The sequence below is a fragment of the Plecotus auritus genome, assembly GCF_963455305.1.
Source record: "Plecotus auritus genome assembly, chromosome: 1".
NCBI lineage: Eukaryota > Metazoa > Chordata > Mammalia > Chiroptera > Vespertilionidae > Plecotus > Plecotus auritus.
In genome coordinates this window covers 37,752,008-37,769,342 of record NC_137770.1, presented here as the reverse complement: position 1 = coordinate 37,769,342, position 17,335 = coordinate 37,752,008, and the positions used below count along the sequence as shown (strand labels likewise).

General features: G+C 36.5%; 1 protein-coding gene across 2 annotated transcripts in view; it reads right to left on the bottom strand.

The window, feature by feature from the left end:
* Positions 1-265: 265 nt before the first annotated feature.
* Positions 266-17,335, bottom strand: part of LOC308245694 (protein SIX6OS1) — a gene marked incomplete at both ends in the record, with an annotated part of 43,564 nt that continues 26,494 nt past the window's right edge. Inside the window, 7 exons of one of the 2 annotated variants that reach the window (XM_080663366.1) lie at positions 266-468; positions 2,172-2,229; positions 8,210-8,348; positions 10,521-10,696; positions 12,244-12,305; positions 16,259-16,317; positions 16,408-16,493. In XM_080663366.1, the coding sequence (XP_080519492.1) occupies positions 266-468; positions 2,172-2,229; positions 8,210-8,348; positions 10,521-10,696; positions 12,244-12,305; positions 16,259-16,317; positions 16,408-16,493 (783 nt within the window). The remainder of the gene's footprint in view (positions 469-2,171; positions 2,230-8,209; positions 8,349-10,520; positions 10,697-12,243; positions 12,306-16,258; positions 16,318-16,407; positions 16,494-17,335) is intronic. The other variant, XM_080663367.1, reaches the window with a different exon arrangement.

Sequence of the window (17,335 nt, the reverse complement as noted above, 5' to 3'; positions counted from 1 at the left end):
AAATTCTATTAAGATTAGTAAAAGTTCTGCCTGAATATGGCTTGCAAAATCAAAACCAAAATAATGACAGTGATAGCTAATACCACAGTAAAAGCAAAATTAAATGACATGGGCTTTAAGTTCCTTCAATATTTAAATAATATAATAAAATATGCTAACCCATTATTACTTTAATTGACAAAAAAGTCTTCATATTTTAATAATGTAAATTTAGGCCCTAGAGGATTACAGAGCAGTAAAATAATTCAAGAACTTAGTAATTAGTTCAAAAAAAAGTAAACTGAGTTGTGTTTTGTGAGGAAGATGAAAAACCTTTTACAGAAGAAGGGGGTGTTGAGTTTTGATCCTGTTCAAATGAAAATGGAAAACTAAAATCATCTTTTCCAGCTCCAAATGTATGAGTTGAAGAGTCTGATGGAAAAGAAAATGTAAAGGCATCTTCTCCTTCTGGTTTCCCAAATAAGTTTCCTATAGAAAATATATACACAATATCATGCTATTCATGTTACATAATTTGTATAACCTACTAAATTACAGTATACAGCATACAATAAATAGGATAACATTGAATCATTTTATCTATCATGCAGATATTTAACTGTATTTCTCTTATGTGCAAAGTACTATCCTTTGTAGTATGGAAGGTTATAGAGATTCAAACTTAAATTCTACTTTAAAGTAATTTGAACTCAAGTACATAAAGAAGTAGTATATAAGGTGGAAGGAAGGGTAAAGAACTCAAATGGAGAATATAGCACAGAGGCACAGAAATAGGTATGCATGGGAAATATATGGGTGACAGAAATCAATTCATCTTTCAGGAACACTGAGAAATAATAAATAGTTATTAAAAGGGAATAAATAAAGATAAGCTTGGAAAAACTGCTATATGTCCAGCTACAGAACTGGGCTTCATTTGGTAAGTAAAAGAAAGCCACTAAACATCTTCAAGAAGAGATGACAGAATTTGTACTTCTTTATATAAGAGTTACTCAGGAGAGGATATGTAGAAAGGCTGGAAGAGGAGAGTGTCTAGAAGTAAAAAGAACAGAAAAGAAATGATAAAAGCTTGGCCTTACCTAAAACCGCAGCAAAAAGAATGGAGAAAGAAATATTGGATCTAAGGGACATCGCATAAGTCAAATGTATTCAAATATTATTTATGAGTAACTACAATTACTGCAAATGACATTGGTCTCTAGGAAATGACAGAACAGTGAAAAGGGCTCTATAGTTTTAAAAGAAATTTTTAAAAATCAACTTTACATAAAAAATAACAATTCCCAGAATTGTTATTAAGAATATTCTTTTTCATTCATTTTATTATTTAATACTATAGATATATTTCAACATCTTAATTATAAATATTGTTAAGTAATTTAAAATGTACAGTAATCCAAAGACTTACCTGAAACAAGTCTTTTAAAACACCTATATTTCTTCATAGAGAACCAATTCAATGAGTACATTAAGCAAAACAATTTAGTTTGTGCCATTTAGAAATTTCATATATTTTTAAACATATTAGTTATTTCACCCTAAATAAATCTGAACCAGCCAGCAGTAGGGTGAGTGGGTGGGTAGGTGGATGGATGGTTTGATTACAGATACTTGAGTACCTCCTCTCTGCCTTTCTCACTTTATTGTTCCACTGACATTCAGTAGACTTAAGGAAGAGTGATAAAATATAGCTATAGGTCCAGAAAGAACTAAAATATTGGGGGGGGGGGGGAGAGAGAGAGAGAGAGAGAGAGAGAGAGAGAGAGAGAGAGAGAGAAACATGATCGGTTGCCTCCCACACGTACCCCGACTAGGCATGCCCTGACCAGGAAATCAAACCAGCAACCTTTTGGTGCATAGGACAATGTTCAACCAACTTAGCCACACTGGCCCAGCTATACTTAGTTTCTAATGTCAACAGGTATTTTAGATATGAAGAGAAATAAGGTCAGATGGTTTCACTGGTGAATTTTACCAAACATTTAGAGATGAATTAACACAAATCCTTCTCAAACTCTTCCCAAAAAAATCAAAGAGGAGGGAACACTCCCAAACTCATTTTATAAAGCCAGCATTACCTTGATACCAAAACCAGAAAAGTACACTACCAGAAAAGTAAAGTACAGACTAGTATCCCTCATGAATATAAATGCAAACTACATATCACTTACCAACTTCTTGTTGTGATGAGAGAGGATTTAAATTTCCTGCAGAATAGTGTTCATTAAACTGAAAAATAATTTCCATTAAGTATTACTCATGAAATCAGTAAAACAGTATACATAGCATTTATATTTGAATCTAAAGTCTGATTCTTCTAGTAAGCATAATCAGAGTAGACAAAACGGCAACATTCTAGACAGTACACTATTGTACTTAAAAAGAGATTTATCTTCAAAACTTATCATTTGATTATATTAAAATAAGGCTTATTGATTTGATTCTGGGCACAGATAAAATATTAGTACGCAACATATATTTTACTAAGGAAGTTCCTACTTTGGAATATTAATAAAACCTAAAATTCTAATTAACTTTTGCTTTATTCTGAAGCCTCTTTTACAAATCAGGTTCTTGGTATTGTTTTCCTGCCTATATACTAAGTCAGTGGTCAGCAAACCGTGACTCGCGAGCCACATGCGGCTCTTTGGCCCCTTGAGTGTGGCTCTTCCACAAAATACCATGTGTGGGCGCACACGTACAGTGCGATTGAAACTTCGCGGCCCATGCGCAGAAGTCGGTTTTCGGCCTGGGCGAGTCTATTTTGAAGAAGTGGCGTTAGAAGAAGTGGGGGTATCGGTCGCATGTGGCTTGCGAGCCGCAGTTTGCCGACCGCTGTGCTAAGTGAAATAAGCCAGTCAGAGAAAGACAAGTATCACAATATCTCACTTATATGTGTAATATAATGAACAAAATAAACTGAGGAACAAAACAGATCCAGAGACATGGAAGCATGGAACAGACTGACCAATCTCAGAGGGAAGGTGGGCAGGGAGGAGGGCAGGAAGAGATTAACCAAAGAATTTATATGTATAATGCACTATTGGACACAGACAATAGTGCAGTAGGCCTGGGAGGGAGGTCCAAAGGGGATGGAAAGGTTCAAAGAGAGAAAAAAAGGGGACATTCTAATACTTTCAATAATAAAGATATGTTTTTGTAAAGTAATAGGAAGTATGATAGCTTCACATCACTTCAGATCAAGTTTTGCTGCCAAAGCCTGTTTCCTCTGTAAAACAAGCTTTTAAAAAATGGAATCATGGCCTTAGCCGGCTCACTGGTTAGAGTATCAGCCAGTGCACCAAAGAGTCTAGGGTTCGATTCCAGTTAGGGGCATGGACCTGGGTTGCAGGTTCCATCCGTGGCCCCAGTTGGAGCATATGTGGGAGGCAATCAATGTGTCTCACATCGATGTTTCTTTCTTTCACTCTCCCTCCTCCCCCCTCCTTTCCACTCTCTCTGAAAATCAATGGAAAAAATATTCTCAGTGAGGATTTAAAAGAAAAAAAGGAATCCTTACAACAGTTTTCTGTGTGTTTTTTTTAACTTAATACTGCATTATGAGCATTTTTTATGTTATTATTCTTCCAAAACCTGATTTTTAATGGCATTTTAATATTTCTCCATAGTAACATACAATGCAGTTTCTTTTTTTAAAATATATATTTTATTAATTTCAGAGAGGGAGGGGGGAGAGAGAGAGAGAGAGAGAGAGAAAGAGAAGTATCAGTGATGAGAGAGAAGTATCAGTGATCAGAGATGCACGCCCTCCCTCCCCCACTGGGGCTTAAGCCCGCAATCCTGGCATGTGCCCTGACCAGGAATTAAACCATGACCTCCTGGATCATAGGTGGATTCGATGCTCAACCACTGAACCATGCCAGCTGGGTGACATACCATACAGTTTCAATATTTCTATTTCTTTTTCTAATAAAAAGCACACCTGAATACTGTTATGTACAGATTTACATTTCTTTGACAATTAATAAGGAAAGCTGTTTTTCCCAGCGATTTTATAAATCATTTGAATTTCTTTTTCAGTGAATTATCTACTCATTATATGGACTTTGTCCATTATCTCTATTGAGGCAGTAATTTTTCTCATTGGTACATATATGCTCTTTACATATTAAACATTAAAATACTTACTGTCACATTATCATTTTATCTTTAAAATTTTTAACATGTGAAAATTTATATGTAACCAAACCTAAACTTAAACAATTTTTCTTTTGGCTCTTCTTCCATTGTTTTTGTGCTTAGAGAATCAATCCTTCCTCCTCTTAAGCTCTCGTAATTTTCACCTATATTTGCTTTGAAATGTTTTATGGGTAAACACTTATTTATTTATTTTTGTCAATCCTCACCTGAGTATATTTTTTCTGTTGCTTTTCAGAGAGTGTGTGGGAGGGAGGGAGGGAAGAAGAGAGGGAGAGGGAGGGAGAGAGAGGGAGAGAGAGAGAGGCATCCCACTGAGCTATACCAGCCAGGGCAACACTTTCATTTAATGCATCTATAACTTCTATTGCTGTACAGTGTAAAATGAATGCCCAATTTATCCCTACTATTTTGTGATCCCATATTTATCATATTCTAAACTCTTGTTTCAAGATTTTGTAGCCCATACCATTGATCAATCTCTCAATCCTTGGACCATCATCATACTATTTTGACTGCTCTAGGTTTATAGGATGTTTATTATGTAGAAAGTGAAGTTACCCCCACCAGTATTCTACTTCATGTTATTCTCTTATTAACTAGAGGCCTGGTGCATGAAATTCGTGCACGGGGGGTGTGTCCCTCAGCCCAGCCTGCACCCTCTCCAATCTGGGACCCTTCGAGGGATGTCCGACTGCCCGTTTAGGCCTGATCCTCGGGCCTAAATGGGCAGTTGGACATCCCTCTCACAATCCAGGACTGCTGGCTCCCAACTGCTTGCCTGCCTGCCTTCCTGATTGCCCCTAACCGCTTCTGCCTGCCAGCCTGATCACCCCCTAACCACTTTCCTGACAGCCTGATTGATGCCTAACTGCTCCCCTGCCAGCCTGTTTGCCCCTAACTGCCCTCCCCTGCAGGCCTGGTCCCCCCAACTGCTCTCCCCTGCAGGCCTGGTTCCCCCCCCCAACTGTCCTTCCCTGCAGGCCCTGTTGCCCCCAACTTCCCTCCTCTGCTGGCCTGGTCACCCTTAACTGCCCTCCCTTGCAGGCCTGGTCCCTCCCAACTGCCCTCCCCTGCTGGCCATCTTGTGGCAGCCATCTTGTGTCCACGTGGGGGCAGCCATCTTGTGTATTGGAGTGATGGTCAATTTGCATATTACTCTTTTATTAGATCGGTTAGAGGCCTGGTGCACGGGTGGGGGCCAGCTGGTTTGCCCTGAAGGGTGTCCCGGGTCAGGGTGGGGGTTCCCTTGGGGTGTGGGGTGGCCTGGGCGGAGGCCCTGGTATCTGGGATTTATTTATCTTCTATAATTGAAACTTTGTAGCCTTGAGCGGAGACCAAGACAAGCCAGGGCTGCAGGAGCTTGGCTTCCTCTATTGCCGGGGGCAACTCAAGCCTTCTGCTCTCTCCAGCTCTGTGGCTGCTGCCATTTTTGTTGGGATTTATTTATTTTCTATAATTAAAACTTTGTAGCCTTAAGTGGAGGCCTGGGCCAGCCAGGGTGTGCGGAAAGCTTGGCTTCCTCCATTACCAGGGAAACCCAAGCCTCCTGCTCTCTCTGTGGCTGCAGCCATCTTGGTTGGGTTAATTTGCATCCTCGCTCCTGATTTGGTGGGCGTGGCTGGTGGATGTAGCGGAGTGATGGTTAATTTGCATATTACTCTTTTATTAGATAGGATGTCCATAAGATCTATAATGGTATTCTCTCTTTCATTCCTAATGTAGTTATATTGTCTTATCTTTTTGTCAGTCTAGTAAGGAGTTTATAAGTTTTCAAAATATTTTTATTGATTTCAGAGAGGAAAGGAGAAGGAGAGATAGAAATATCAATGATGAGAGAGAATTATTGACAGGCTGCCTCCTACACAAACCACACCAGGGATGGATCCCACAACCTTGGCATATGCCCTGACCAGGAATTGAACTGTGTCCTCCTGGTTCATAGGCTGATGCTCAACCACTGGGCAGGAGTTTATAAATTTTGTTAATATTCTTCAAAGGCCCAACTTGGCTTTGTTAATTTTCTCTGTTTTCTATCTTTCTTAAGACATTTTATGGCCCAGATTATGATCTGTCTTGGTGAATGCACCATCAGTTGCTGGGTGAGGTGTTCTATAAATGTAAGTTAGGTCAAGGGGATCAATAGTGTTGTTCTGATTTTATAACATACATTTATTGACTGTTGTCTAATTATATAAATTGCTGACAGATTTTAATTGTTTAAAAATCTCCAACTTAGTTTGTGTTTTTACCTATTTCTCCCTTAATTATATCAATTTTTGTTCTGTATTTTGATGCTGTTAGTAGGCATGTACACATTTGTCATTGTTATATCTTCCTTAAGAATTGACCCTCTTATCCTTATGAAATGTTCCTCTTTATCTCTGCCATTATTCTTTGCCTTGAAGATTACCTAAAATGATATTATATAGTCATTGTGACCTTATGCTTACAGTTTTCATGATATACCTTTTTCATCTATTTACTTTCAATCTGCCTTTGTCTTTATATTTAAAGTGTTATCTTGTAGATAACTTATAGCTGGGTCATGCTTTTTATCCCTTCTTACAATCTTTACCTTTTAATGGAGTGTTTAATCCATTTATAGTGAATGTAATTATTTTAAAATTTCATATTTTCATCAAACATTTTCCTATTTGTTTTCACTTTGTTCCTAGGTATCTTGTTATGCTGTTCCTTCTCTGCATTCCTTTGGGTTAAATGTCATCTTAGAATTCCATTTCAGTTTATTTCAAATCTTATTTTTTTTTAACATTTTTATTATTCTTGGTCAGAAAACTTAGTAATAATTATGCCAATCTCATTCCTCAACCCCACTACTACAAAATCAAAACAAAAGATTAACGGTAAATCAGCTTGCCAGGAGAATTGGATATTTATAAATTATTTGGGGAAGAAATATATACTTACAATATTTTCTTCCTATACAGGTATGTCATATATCTTTTGATATATTCAATTATATTTTTTCTTTATCCAAATGGACATATTTCCTGCTAAAGTGACATACATGTATTTTGCATTTATGTTACTATTGTAAATGAGAATTAACTATTTTTTAATTCCCCTAGGGATTACTGTTTTTGAAATAATCATTTCGATAAATTGAGATCAAAGTTGAAGACATAAAAAACTACAAAATGTATACTAATACCATATCATCCATCAATAAATTTATAATTTCAATATTTTAATATTATGTATTAGATGTAGAAATAAAATACTCTAATCCACATAAAATTGGCTGTGACTAAATTAGATAAGCAATAACAATATAATATTTATATTGTATTACATTGCTACTTACGGCATTAAATGGTTTGAACTTTTCTAAGTGTTTTATATACATAAATCCATTTAACAGTAAAAAAAACCCTATGGTAAAAGTTATTATTTCCATTTTACAGATAAAAAATAGAATCTTACATACCCAAAATCCTATATCCAGTATACACCCAAGTGGTCTGGCTTCAGAGTCTAGTGTTAATCACTATGCTATGCTATCTCTATTAATCAAATAAAGTACATAGTCTTAATTTTCAGTTTCAATTGCTAAATATAGAAATAAGTACTTTATCATGATTTCTATCACTGAACAGGAGAAATCACTATTAGATGGAAATTCTTTAGGTCTTTTAAAATTATTTGATTATAATGTTGTTATATACAATCATGTAGATAGAAAGACCAACTAATAACCTGGAGTTTTTACACTGTGAATATAGGAAATTTGTTTAGAAATTAAACACATAAACTACAAAGCCAGATTAATTTTTAAACTGTCTTTAACTGCAATTCAAAGCATTCCTGCCCTGAGATTCTTTTTTTTTTTTAATAAATATATGTCAATTTGGGGCACCTGAAGTTGAAAACAAAAAAATAATGGGTGAACTTTGCTATAATATCAATATTCAGAATCTTTTTAAAAATTGCCTTTATCTCAAGATAGTTTGGTACTAAAGAATTAAAATTCTTTGAGGTTCTAGTGTACATTTTTTTTTAGAAATAAAACTTTAGCTTCTCATGTTACCTTATCTGATGCAATTTCTGAATCAAATATAGAAGAATCAAATAAATTCAATCCAGGTGATCTGGAAGTATAACTCATAAGAAAAGAAAACCCAGGGGATTCCTTTTGTATTTGATCTTCAGGCATTGTACTTCTGTTTCTGTTATAGAGAAATAAGAAATCACCAAAATGTTAAAAACATACTATTTAATATTGCAGGGTGGTAAGTACCATAACAAATGGCAAAGAGCAGTGATTTTCAACCTTTTTCATCTCATGGCACACATAAACTAATTACTAAAATTCTGTGGCACACCAAAAAATATATTTTTTGCTGACATGACAAAAAAAAAGTAGGTATAATTTTGATTCATTCACATCTAACAGTTATTGTTGTGTTGTCATTTTTTTATTTGACCATCTAAGGGAAAAGAGGTCAGTGCCCAACTAAACGGTCAGATATTGCGTGTTTTAAAAATTATTGCCACACACCAGTTGAAAATCACTGACAGAGAGGTAAGAATTGACACAGTAAGGAAAGGGAGGAAGTAGCTACTGAAGTGACAACCTAAGAAGAAAAAGATGGTTTAAGGTGGAAAATAATGTTAAATGGAGTAGACCAGTTAATTATGGAATGATAATAATTCCCACTGAGAATACACTGTTAGGCTCTATTCTAGGTATTTCCATCACCACTAAAGTGCTTTATTCCTCCAAATAACCCTATGAAATAGGTACTATTATTATCACTTCCATTTATATCACTTCTATTTTACAGAACATGATTTTGATGCATAGAAAGGTTAAATAATTTGCTCCAATTAATGTAGTGCCAGAGTTGGAATTTGAATGCAGCAATCCAGATTCAAAGTCGAGACTCTTAACCTTGATTCTGTAGGTCCTGAAAGCCAGTCACAAAATTATAGTCTTTATGAGAAGCCAGTCATTACAGATTGTTGCATAAGGGAGTTAAATACAAAAATATTTGGGGAAAATAATTAGACAAGACAGTATATAAAACAGTGGTTAAAAGCAGGGATTCTGGAAGCAAAACTGCCTGGGTTTGAATCTCAACTCTTAACACTAATGAGTTGTACCACCTGTAATTCTGTTTCCTCATCTATAAAATAAGGATAATAATGTACTTACATCTCATAAAGTTGTTGTGAATCTTAAATGAGTAATATTTATAAATTCTTAGGCAGTGCTATTAGTGTTTGTTAAATACATAGAAATCTGAAGATAACTTCTATAACTACCTCTATGACCATTAATGAATCACTTAACTTTATAGATCGGTTTTCTCATCCATAAAAAAAGGTTTTAGCATATGATTGCCATATCCTTTTACAATTCTTGGATTTGATGATGAGTCCCACTTTGAACATGCTATGTTTGAGTCAACAGTATTACATTAATATATATAAAACTCTTACTAGCAATTTAAAATACAGTTGTAGAACCCTAGCCAGTGTTGCTCAGTTTGTTGGAGCATCGTACCATACACTGAAAGGTTGTGGGTTTGATTCCTGGTCAGTGCAGGAGGCAGCCGATGGAAGTTTCTCTTTCAAATCTATATTCCTCTCTCTCTCTGTCTTTCTCTTCCCCTCTTTCTAAAAAAAAAAAAAAAAAAAAATCAGTAAACATATCCTCAGGTGAGGATTAAAAAAAATTTAAATACAGAACACAGGTGAGAGATTCCTGATGAAGTGAAATCTGTTTGACATAGGTTTTAGAGGAATCTCAGGGATCAGCATTAAGGAAGGGAGTGAACTATAAAAGGTCAAAATGCAACACTATTTTCTTAGCTGCAAATTAAAAATCTATGGTTTTCAAAGTTAAATAATCATTTTAGAGATATTTATGCCTATTGATGTTAGTTACAGAAAAGCAATTCTTGCTTTAGACATTGCAACATAAGGAAAAATGACTGCTGTAACATTATTCAATGATGTCTACAATCTACCACATGGGATAATAGCATTTTAAATTTTCCATAGGTTTTTTTTTTTATCCTTTGGAAAATTTTAAATATATAGACTATTGCACTAGGTAAGTACTCAGGATCTATGCCATCTTCAGCTAAATGTTGCAGGAAAAATGGGGTAGAAGATATATGAAACAAGAATGGCAGAATGTTAATAACTGAATAATTGTTCAAACAGGGTGATAGGTACATAGGGTCATTATACTAGTGTGTATCTCCTTTGTATATATGACATATTCCATAATAAAAACTCTTTAAAGGTATAGGCATTTTACTATTCCTATCAATTATTTATGTAACTCAAAACATAGTTTCTTTAATTATAACTATTAATTAAAATCTTACATTTCAAGTGGGGGGGTTTTAGAGAACAGTAATTTCTCCAAAGATTCGGGTGTTTTCACAGCTTCAGGAGTTCTTAAAAATAAAGGAATTTCAGCAGTCTGTGGAAAATTCTCAGCCCTTTCTTCTACTTCATTATTATTATCTATTGGCTTCCCCAAATGTTCTTCATGTATAACCTGAAAATTCAAAGTAACAGAAACTATAAAAATGAACGTTATTGCATTAATAAACTCACATATATAAAAATGTGTGAAGTGGAAAATATCATATTAATGTATGATAGTATCATTACACTAGAGGCCCGGTACACGAAATTCGTGTACTCGGGGGGTGGACAGGAGTCCTCAGCCCAGCCTGCACCCTCTCGCAGTCTGGGAACCCTCAGGAGATGTCCAAGTGATGGCTTAGGCCCGCTCCCCCTGGAGAGCGGGCCTAAGCTGGCAGTCGGACATCCTTAGCGCTGCTGCAGAGGCGGGAGAGGCTCCCACCATGACCGCTGTAATCGCCAGCTATGAGCCCGGCTCAGGGTTTCTGGCTGAGCGGCACTCCCCCTGTGGGAGCATACTGACCACCAAGGAGAAGCTCCTGCATTGAGCGTCTGCCCCCTGGTGGTCAGTGCGCATCATAGCAACCGGTCTTTACACTGTTTGGTTGATTTGCATATTGGCTTTTTATTATATAGGATAGGCAAAATAAGTAAAATAAGAATAGTTAATGAAAGTAATTGTCCAAACACACAAAATATATCTGTCCAAAACGGGGGAAAAAGAAAAATTTCCACATCATGTTCTGGGTTGAGTTGTATATGGTATCTCCTTGAAAGGGAGAAATAATTTACAGAATTCTAAGCAATCTTGCTCTCATTGCGTATGTTCTTTGAATTTTTTTTTTTGCCTTTATAAATTCATTATACTACTTTCTCAGCAAAAATTGAGAACTTGAATAACTAATTTTCATTTACATTATTTTATATGCTAGCAATGTGGTTTCTAAAATATGTTTGTTATACCTAATTCCATTACAGAAACAGTTTGAGTAGCTCCACCAAAATACTCTAAATGTACTTTTTACCTGTATTTCCTTACAGCAAAAACCTATGTTGTTTCTCTTGTTTTTCTTAAGTTCTTTATTTTATTTTTTAATTATGTATTGGTTAGGGTGTACAGCTTATGGTTAGAAAATCATGTACTTTACATAGCATTCCCCACGATATTTTCAGTACCCCAACTGGCACCATACATAGTTACTGTAACATTATTGATTATCTTTCCTATACTTTTCTTACTTCCCCCTGAATATTTTATAATTACCAATTTGTTTCTCTAGTATGTCTACATATATCATCATTAAAGATTTCCATTATTAAAAAATATTCTGAATATATTTTTATGATAACCACTGGTCTTAAATTGCTTTGGTAAATTATTCCATCTTACCAAACAAAAATGTTTTCTTCAGTTACAATTTAGTTGTGGTGTCAATATATATATAGTCAATTATTAATGACAACTCTTTTTGTATATTTTCATATAAACTTTTTGTAACTTCATTTTTTATCTAAAACTCTAAGATTCCATAATATCATAGCCACTTGATTACTAAGCTAATAACATCTATACCTCACATAAATAATCTTTACTATAATAAATCTGAAATAAAAATATAAACTAATATTTAAATTGGAATGTTTGCTGAGAAATTAGAAACCAAACATTTGACTTACTTGTGAAGTACATTTTGATTCTTTTAGTTGTCTTACTGTCCCTGTATCTTCACACTCGGCATCTGTTATATGAGAACAAACTATTTTTTCTTTTTGCAATTTAATTATAAATAAAACATGTCACACCATATGAAATTGCCAATATTTAACTGTTTTTGACCTACAAAAATTACAAGTTCATATAATTCAACACAGTACATAGATCCTATATAATAAAAGCCCAGCGACCATAATGGCAGTACGACCTCTCGACCAGTCACCATGAGGTGCATTGACCACCTCTTGGTCCCTTTTCCCAGCCAGCAGGCTCCCATCGCCCAGTGGCAAACAGGGACCCAGGGGTGAACGGTGGGGGATGTGGGCGGCGCCAGGCCAAGGCTCCCACCCCGCCGGTCGCCCCACACACAGAGGGCAACCCGCGGCGGGGGTGGGGTCAGTGAGTGGGCGGGACCAGCCGACCTCTCAGTCCCTCCTCCCCGGCCATCAGGCTCCGATCGCCTGATGGCAAACTGGGAACTGGGGTGGGTGGTGGCGGGGGACGGGGTCAGCTGCTGGCACCCAGGGAAGATGTCCCTGATCACAGGCTGAGCCTAGGGACCATACCTAGGCACAAATTCGTGCGCCAGGCCTCTAGTAGTAGAATAAAAACTATATGAGCCCAGTCAGCATGGCTCAATGGTTGAGCATCGACCTATGAACCAGGAGGTCACGGTTCGATTACTGGTCAGGGCACATACCCAGGTAGCAGACTCGATCCCCAGTGGGAATGGTGTAGGAGGCAGCTAATCAATGATTCTCTCTCATCATTGATGTTTCTATCTCTCTTTCCCCCCTCTCCCTTCCTCTCTGAAATAAGAAAATATATATTTTTTAAAAACTATATGAACAGTTTAATGAACAAAATTATAAAAAGAACACCTATATAACCACCACCCATGTAAGAAACAGAAAATTATGAGTACTCTAAAAGGTTTTATATTCCTCATATCCTCATTCTCAGATGTAAGCACCATTCTTACTTTGTAATAATCATTTCCTTGATTTGCTTTATATAATTATACTAGAGGCCTGGTGCATGAAATTCGTGCACAGGGTGAGGGGTCCCTCAGCCGGCCTGCACCCTCTCTAATCCGGGACCCCACGGGGGATGTCCAAGGGCCTCTTGCAATCTGGGACCGCTGGCTCCTAACTGCTCACCTGCCTGCCTGCCTGCCTGATCACCCCTAACCCCTCAGCCTGCCTGCCTGATCACCCCTAACCACCTCTGCCTGCCTGCCTGATCACCCGTAACTGCTCCCCTGCTGGCCTGATCGCCCCTAATTGCCTCTGCCTCGGTCCCACACCTGGGACCCAGGATTCCCTCCTCTGGCCAGCTGCAGGCACCTGGGACCAGGGACCCGGGCTTCCCTCCCTCTGGCCGGCCATAGGCACCCAGGACCCGAGCCGGCTCCGCCCGGGCTGCAGTCACAGGCACCTGGGACGTGGGCAGGTGGCTCCTCCCTCTCCTGAGCCATAGCCGCAGGCGCTGGCACCCCCGAGACCGCAGGGTGGGCGGCTTCACCTGGGCTGGGCTTTGTCAGAAAGAATGTCCGGATGGTTGTCTGGAAGATGCCTGGTCTAATTAGCATATTACCCTTTTATTAGTATAGGTCACCTAAGCAATATAGTTTACTTTTCCTGTTTTAAAATGATACATGATAAAATAATAATATCCATGCTCTTTATCTTGCTTTTATTGGTTTAGCATATGCTTGTGAGATTCATCTGTATTGTTATACATAGACAAAGTTGCTTACTTTAATGATATAAAGTATCCCATTGTCCAAACACACACAATATATCTGTCTATTCTACTGAAAATGGGCATTTGAAGTGTTTCTACTTTGAGGCTATTACAAACAATAATATCACAAACATTCTTTTACATATGCAGTATACTTGCATTTATGCACTTGTATTTCTCTAGGTATAGAGTGGAATTACAAGGTATAGGGTGTGTGTATCTTCCATTTTACAAGATGTTAAACTATTTTCAAAGTTTAGCTTCCAAACTATTTATCCATTTTTGTTATTGCAACTGACCATCCTGAGCTACTCTAGGTTATCATTCAATTTCACCAGACAAAATTATTAGCTCCAATTATAACTTAGGTGTGGTCTCAATACATGATCATTTATAAATGGCAGTTCCTACAACAATTATGAGAGTTCCTATTGCCCTATATTCTCATCAATACTTACCTAGTATTGTCAGACTTCTTAATTTTGCTAGTGTGGTCGATGTGTAATAATATCTCATTGTGGTTTTATTATTAAGTTTCCTGATTTGCTGAGCAACTTTTCAGATGTTTACCTGCCACAAAAGTTTCGCTATTTGAAGTACCTATTTGTGTACTTTGCACAATTTCCAATAGGATTGTCTTTTTCTTCTTGATTTGTAGTTCTTTATACGTATTTGGAAACTAGTCTTCTGACAGTTCAAAATCATCTTGCCTTCCATTCTTTTTATGGTGTCTTTTGATGACCTAGTGACCTAGCTTCCATTCTTTTTAAGTGTCTTTTTATGAATAGAAATTCTGAATCTTAATATAGCCAAATTTATCAATCTTTATTTTATGATTGGGCTTTTTAATTCTTATTTAATAGAACTTCCTTATCTTGAATAGATATTTTTCTACTTAATCATCTGAAAACTTTATATTTTGCTTCTTGCATTTAAGTCACAATATTATTTTTGCCACATATTAACTTCTTCAAAAATATGCTTGGAAATTATTGAACAGAGTCTTTTTTCTTCTAAGATAACTATATGCTTTCTTGAGTATGAAACCTCGCCATTTCTGCTCATTGCAACTAAAACTACACCACATATATGCATTTCCCCACATAAGTGTACTAGTGATGTGTTGTTTCTAGAGATTAGCCATTCTTTCCTTGTCTAACACTCAGTCAGCTTGGCATGCATGGAGGATTATAAACAGGTGGAACAGATCACCTGTGCAGATAAGATATATTTCTTTATCCCAGAAGAAAGCAGAAAGAATATCCATTTACATGGATATTTAAATAAGCATATTGTATTGGTTGAATCATACACTGTGTGAGAAATAGTATATTACATGACCTTTTTGAATATGCATATATTTACAGAATTTTTATACTACCAGAATGAGCCATTTTTAAAACTTTAAAATAAAAGTCAGCTATCCATATGCTAGAGACAAGAAGAGGTGAAGACTTTTATATAGTCTATAAGTAGAATAATTATTATTCATTACTAGGTTACCACAATATGCATACATGTGAACATGATATATTAAAACATGATACATAGATTATACAGATACAGAGAGAGATAGAGAATGAGTCAGTATTTTCAAAGATGTGTCAGTTTCAACAGCTACTTGTTTCTATGATAATAAATTCATAGATATATATCCTGTGACCTTTCTATAATTTTATTCAAAGATAATAATCCAAGATAGTAAAAGATTTATGTAAAAGAACATAGTAGCATTATTTTAATAGCAAAATAACTGGAAACAAAATATTCGAAGTGAGAGGAGGCTAAATAAATTATGGCATATCCATACAATCTTACAAATAAATTCAACTGAATGGCATGGAAAAACACCCTCAACAATGTATATCAAGTGGGAAGAAAAAAATACAAAATGATATACATAGCATGTTTCAAATTTGTGGGGAAAATATCAAAGAACAAAACATACATATGCATAGTGAAAAAATCAAGAATATATACCAGTGTGTAAAGAGCCTGTTATGTCTGAGTGGTGGTATTTTTGTATCTTTTACATTTTTTTCTGTTTCCCAAATCTCTACAATGAAAAGTATTTGTTTTATATTTAGGGTAAAATGTACTTTAAAAACCAGGCATGCATGGTCAATTAACCAGAGATGCAAACAATCTAAATAACTTATTTTAATAGCATAAAAACCTGATATAATTTGTTAGTCCCAATTCTTAGGAAAAATATAAACAGAAAATAAGTACCTGTATTTCCTTTTTCAAACCATTGATTGAAGTTTGACTGTTTCTGTGGGGTTAGCAATCTAAAATATAGTAAATATAATTTTTATATTATTTGCTAAGTTGATAAATTATTTCAGAAATTAAAGCATTTTCTTATTTTCAAAAGTTACCTGAACTGCATAAAATTCTGTGAACTTTTAATAGCTGTAACATGTGAACATTTTGAGTGGTTATTCATAGCAGAGTCATTAAATATCTGAAGAAAAGAAATTAAGCATTAGAATTTGATACACAAAATAATAAAAATGTTCGGCTTGCCATGGCTACTCAGAGCTCTCCAAGAGCATCGTCACCCTGGTCATCACCATTATTATTTACTAGAGGCCCGGTGCACGAAATTCATGCATGGGTAGGGTCCCCTAGGCCTGGCCAGCGATCAGGGCCAATCGGGGCCTTCCAGCTATTGGCCAGGGCCTTCCTTCTGCGCTGCCCCCTCGTGGTCAGCACACTTCATAGTGAGCGATCAAACTTCTGGTCTTCCGGTCAAACTCCTGAGGGGACAATTTGCATATTAGGCTTTTATATAGATAGACTAGAGGTCTGGTGCACGAATTCGTGCATGGGTGGGGTCCCTTGGCCTGGCCGGTGATCGGGGCTATCTCGCCCAGTCCTGATAGGGGCCAGCAGGCTGGGGGGGAGGAATCAGGGGAGGTTGGCTGGCTGTGGCAGGTTGGCCATGGAGTGCACTGACCACCAGGGGGCAGCTCCTGCATTTTTGCGTCTGCCCTCTGGTGGTCAGTGCACGTCATAGCGACCGGTCATTCCACTATTCGATTTGCATATTAGCTTTTTATTATATAGGATGACATTTAATATTTCATTTTTAACTTTAGATATTAATATCTAAACCACTGCTTTACTACTGTTTGTATTGTCTGTTTCACGTCTTTAATTTTTCCTGAGTCACTAATTTTAAACAGTCCCTGATTTTTCTTATTTAACCAAAATGAAGATATTTTTATTTTAATAGAAAAGTTTATCCCATTTCTTTCTGTTTTAACAGCCATTGGTCTTAATTTTATCATCTTGTTGTACTTT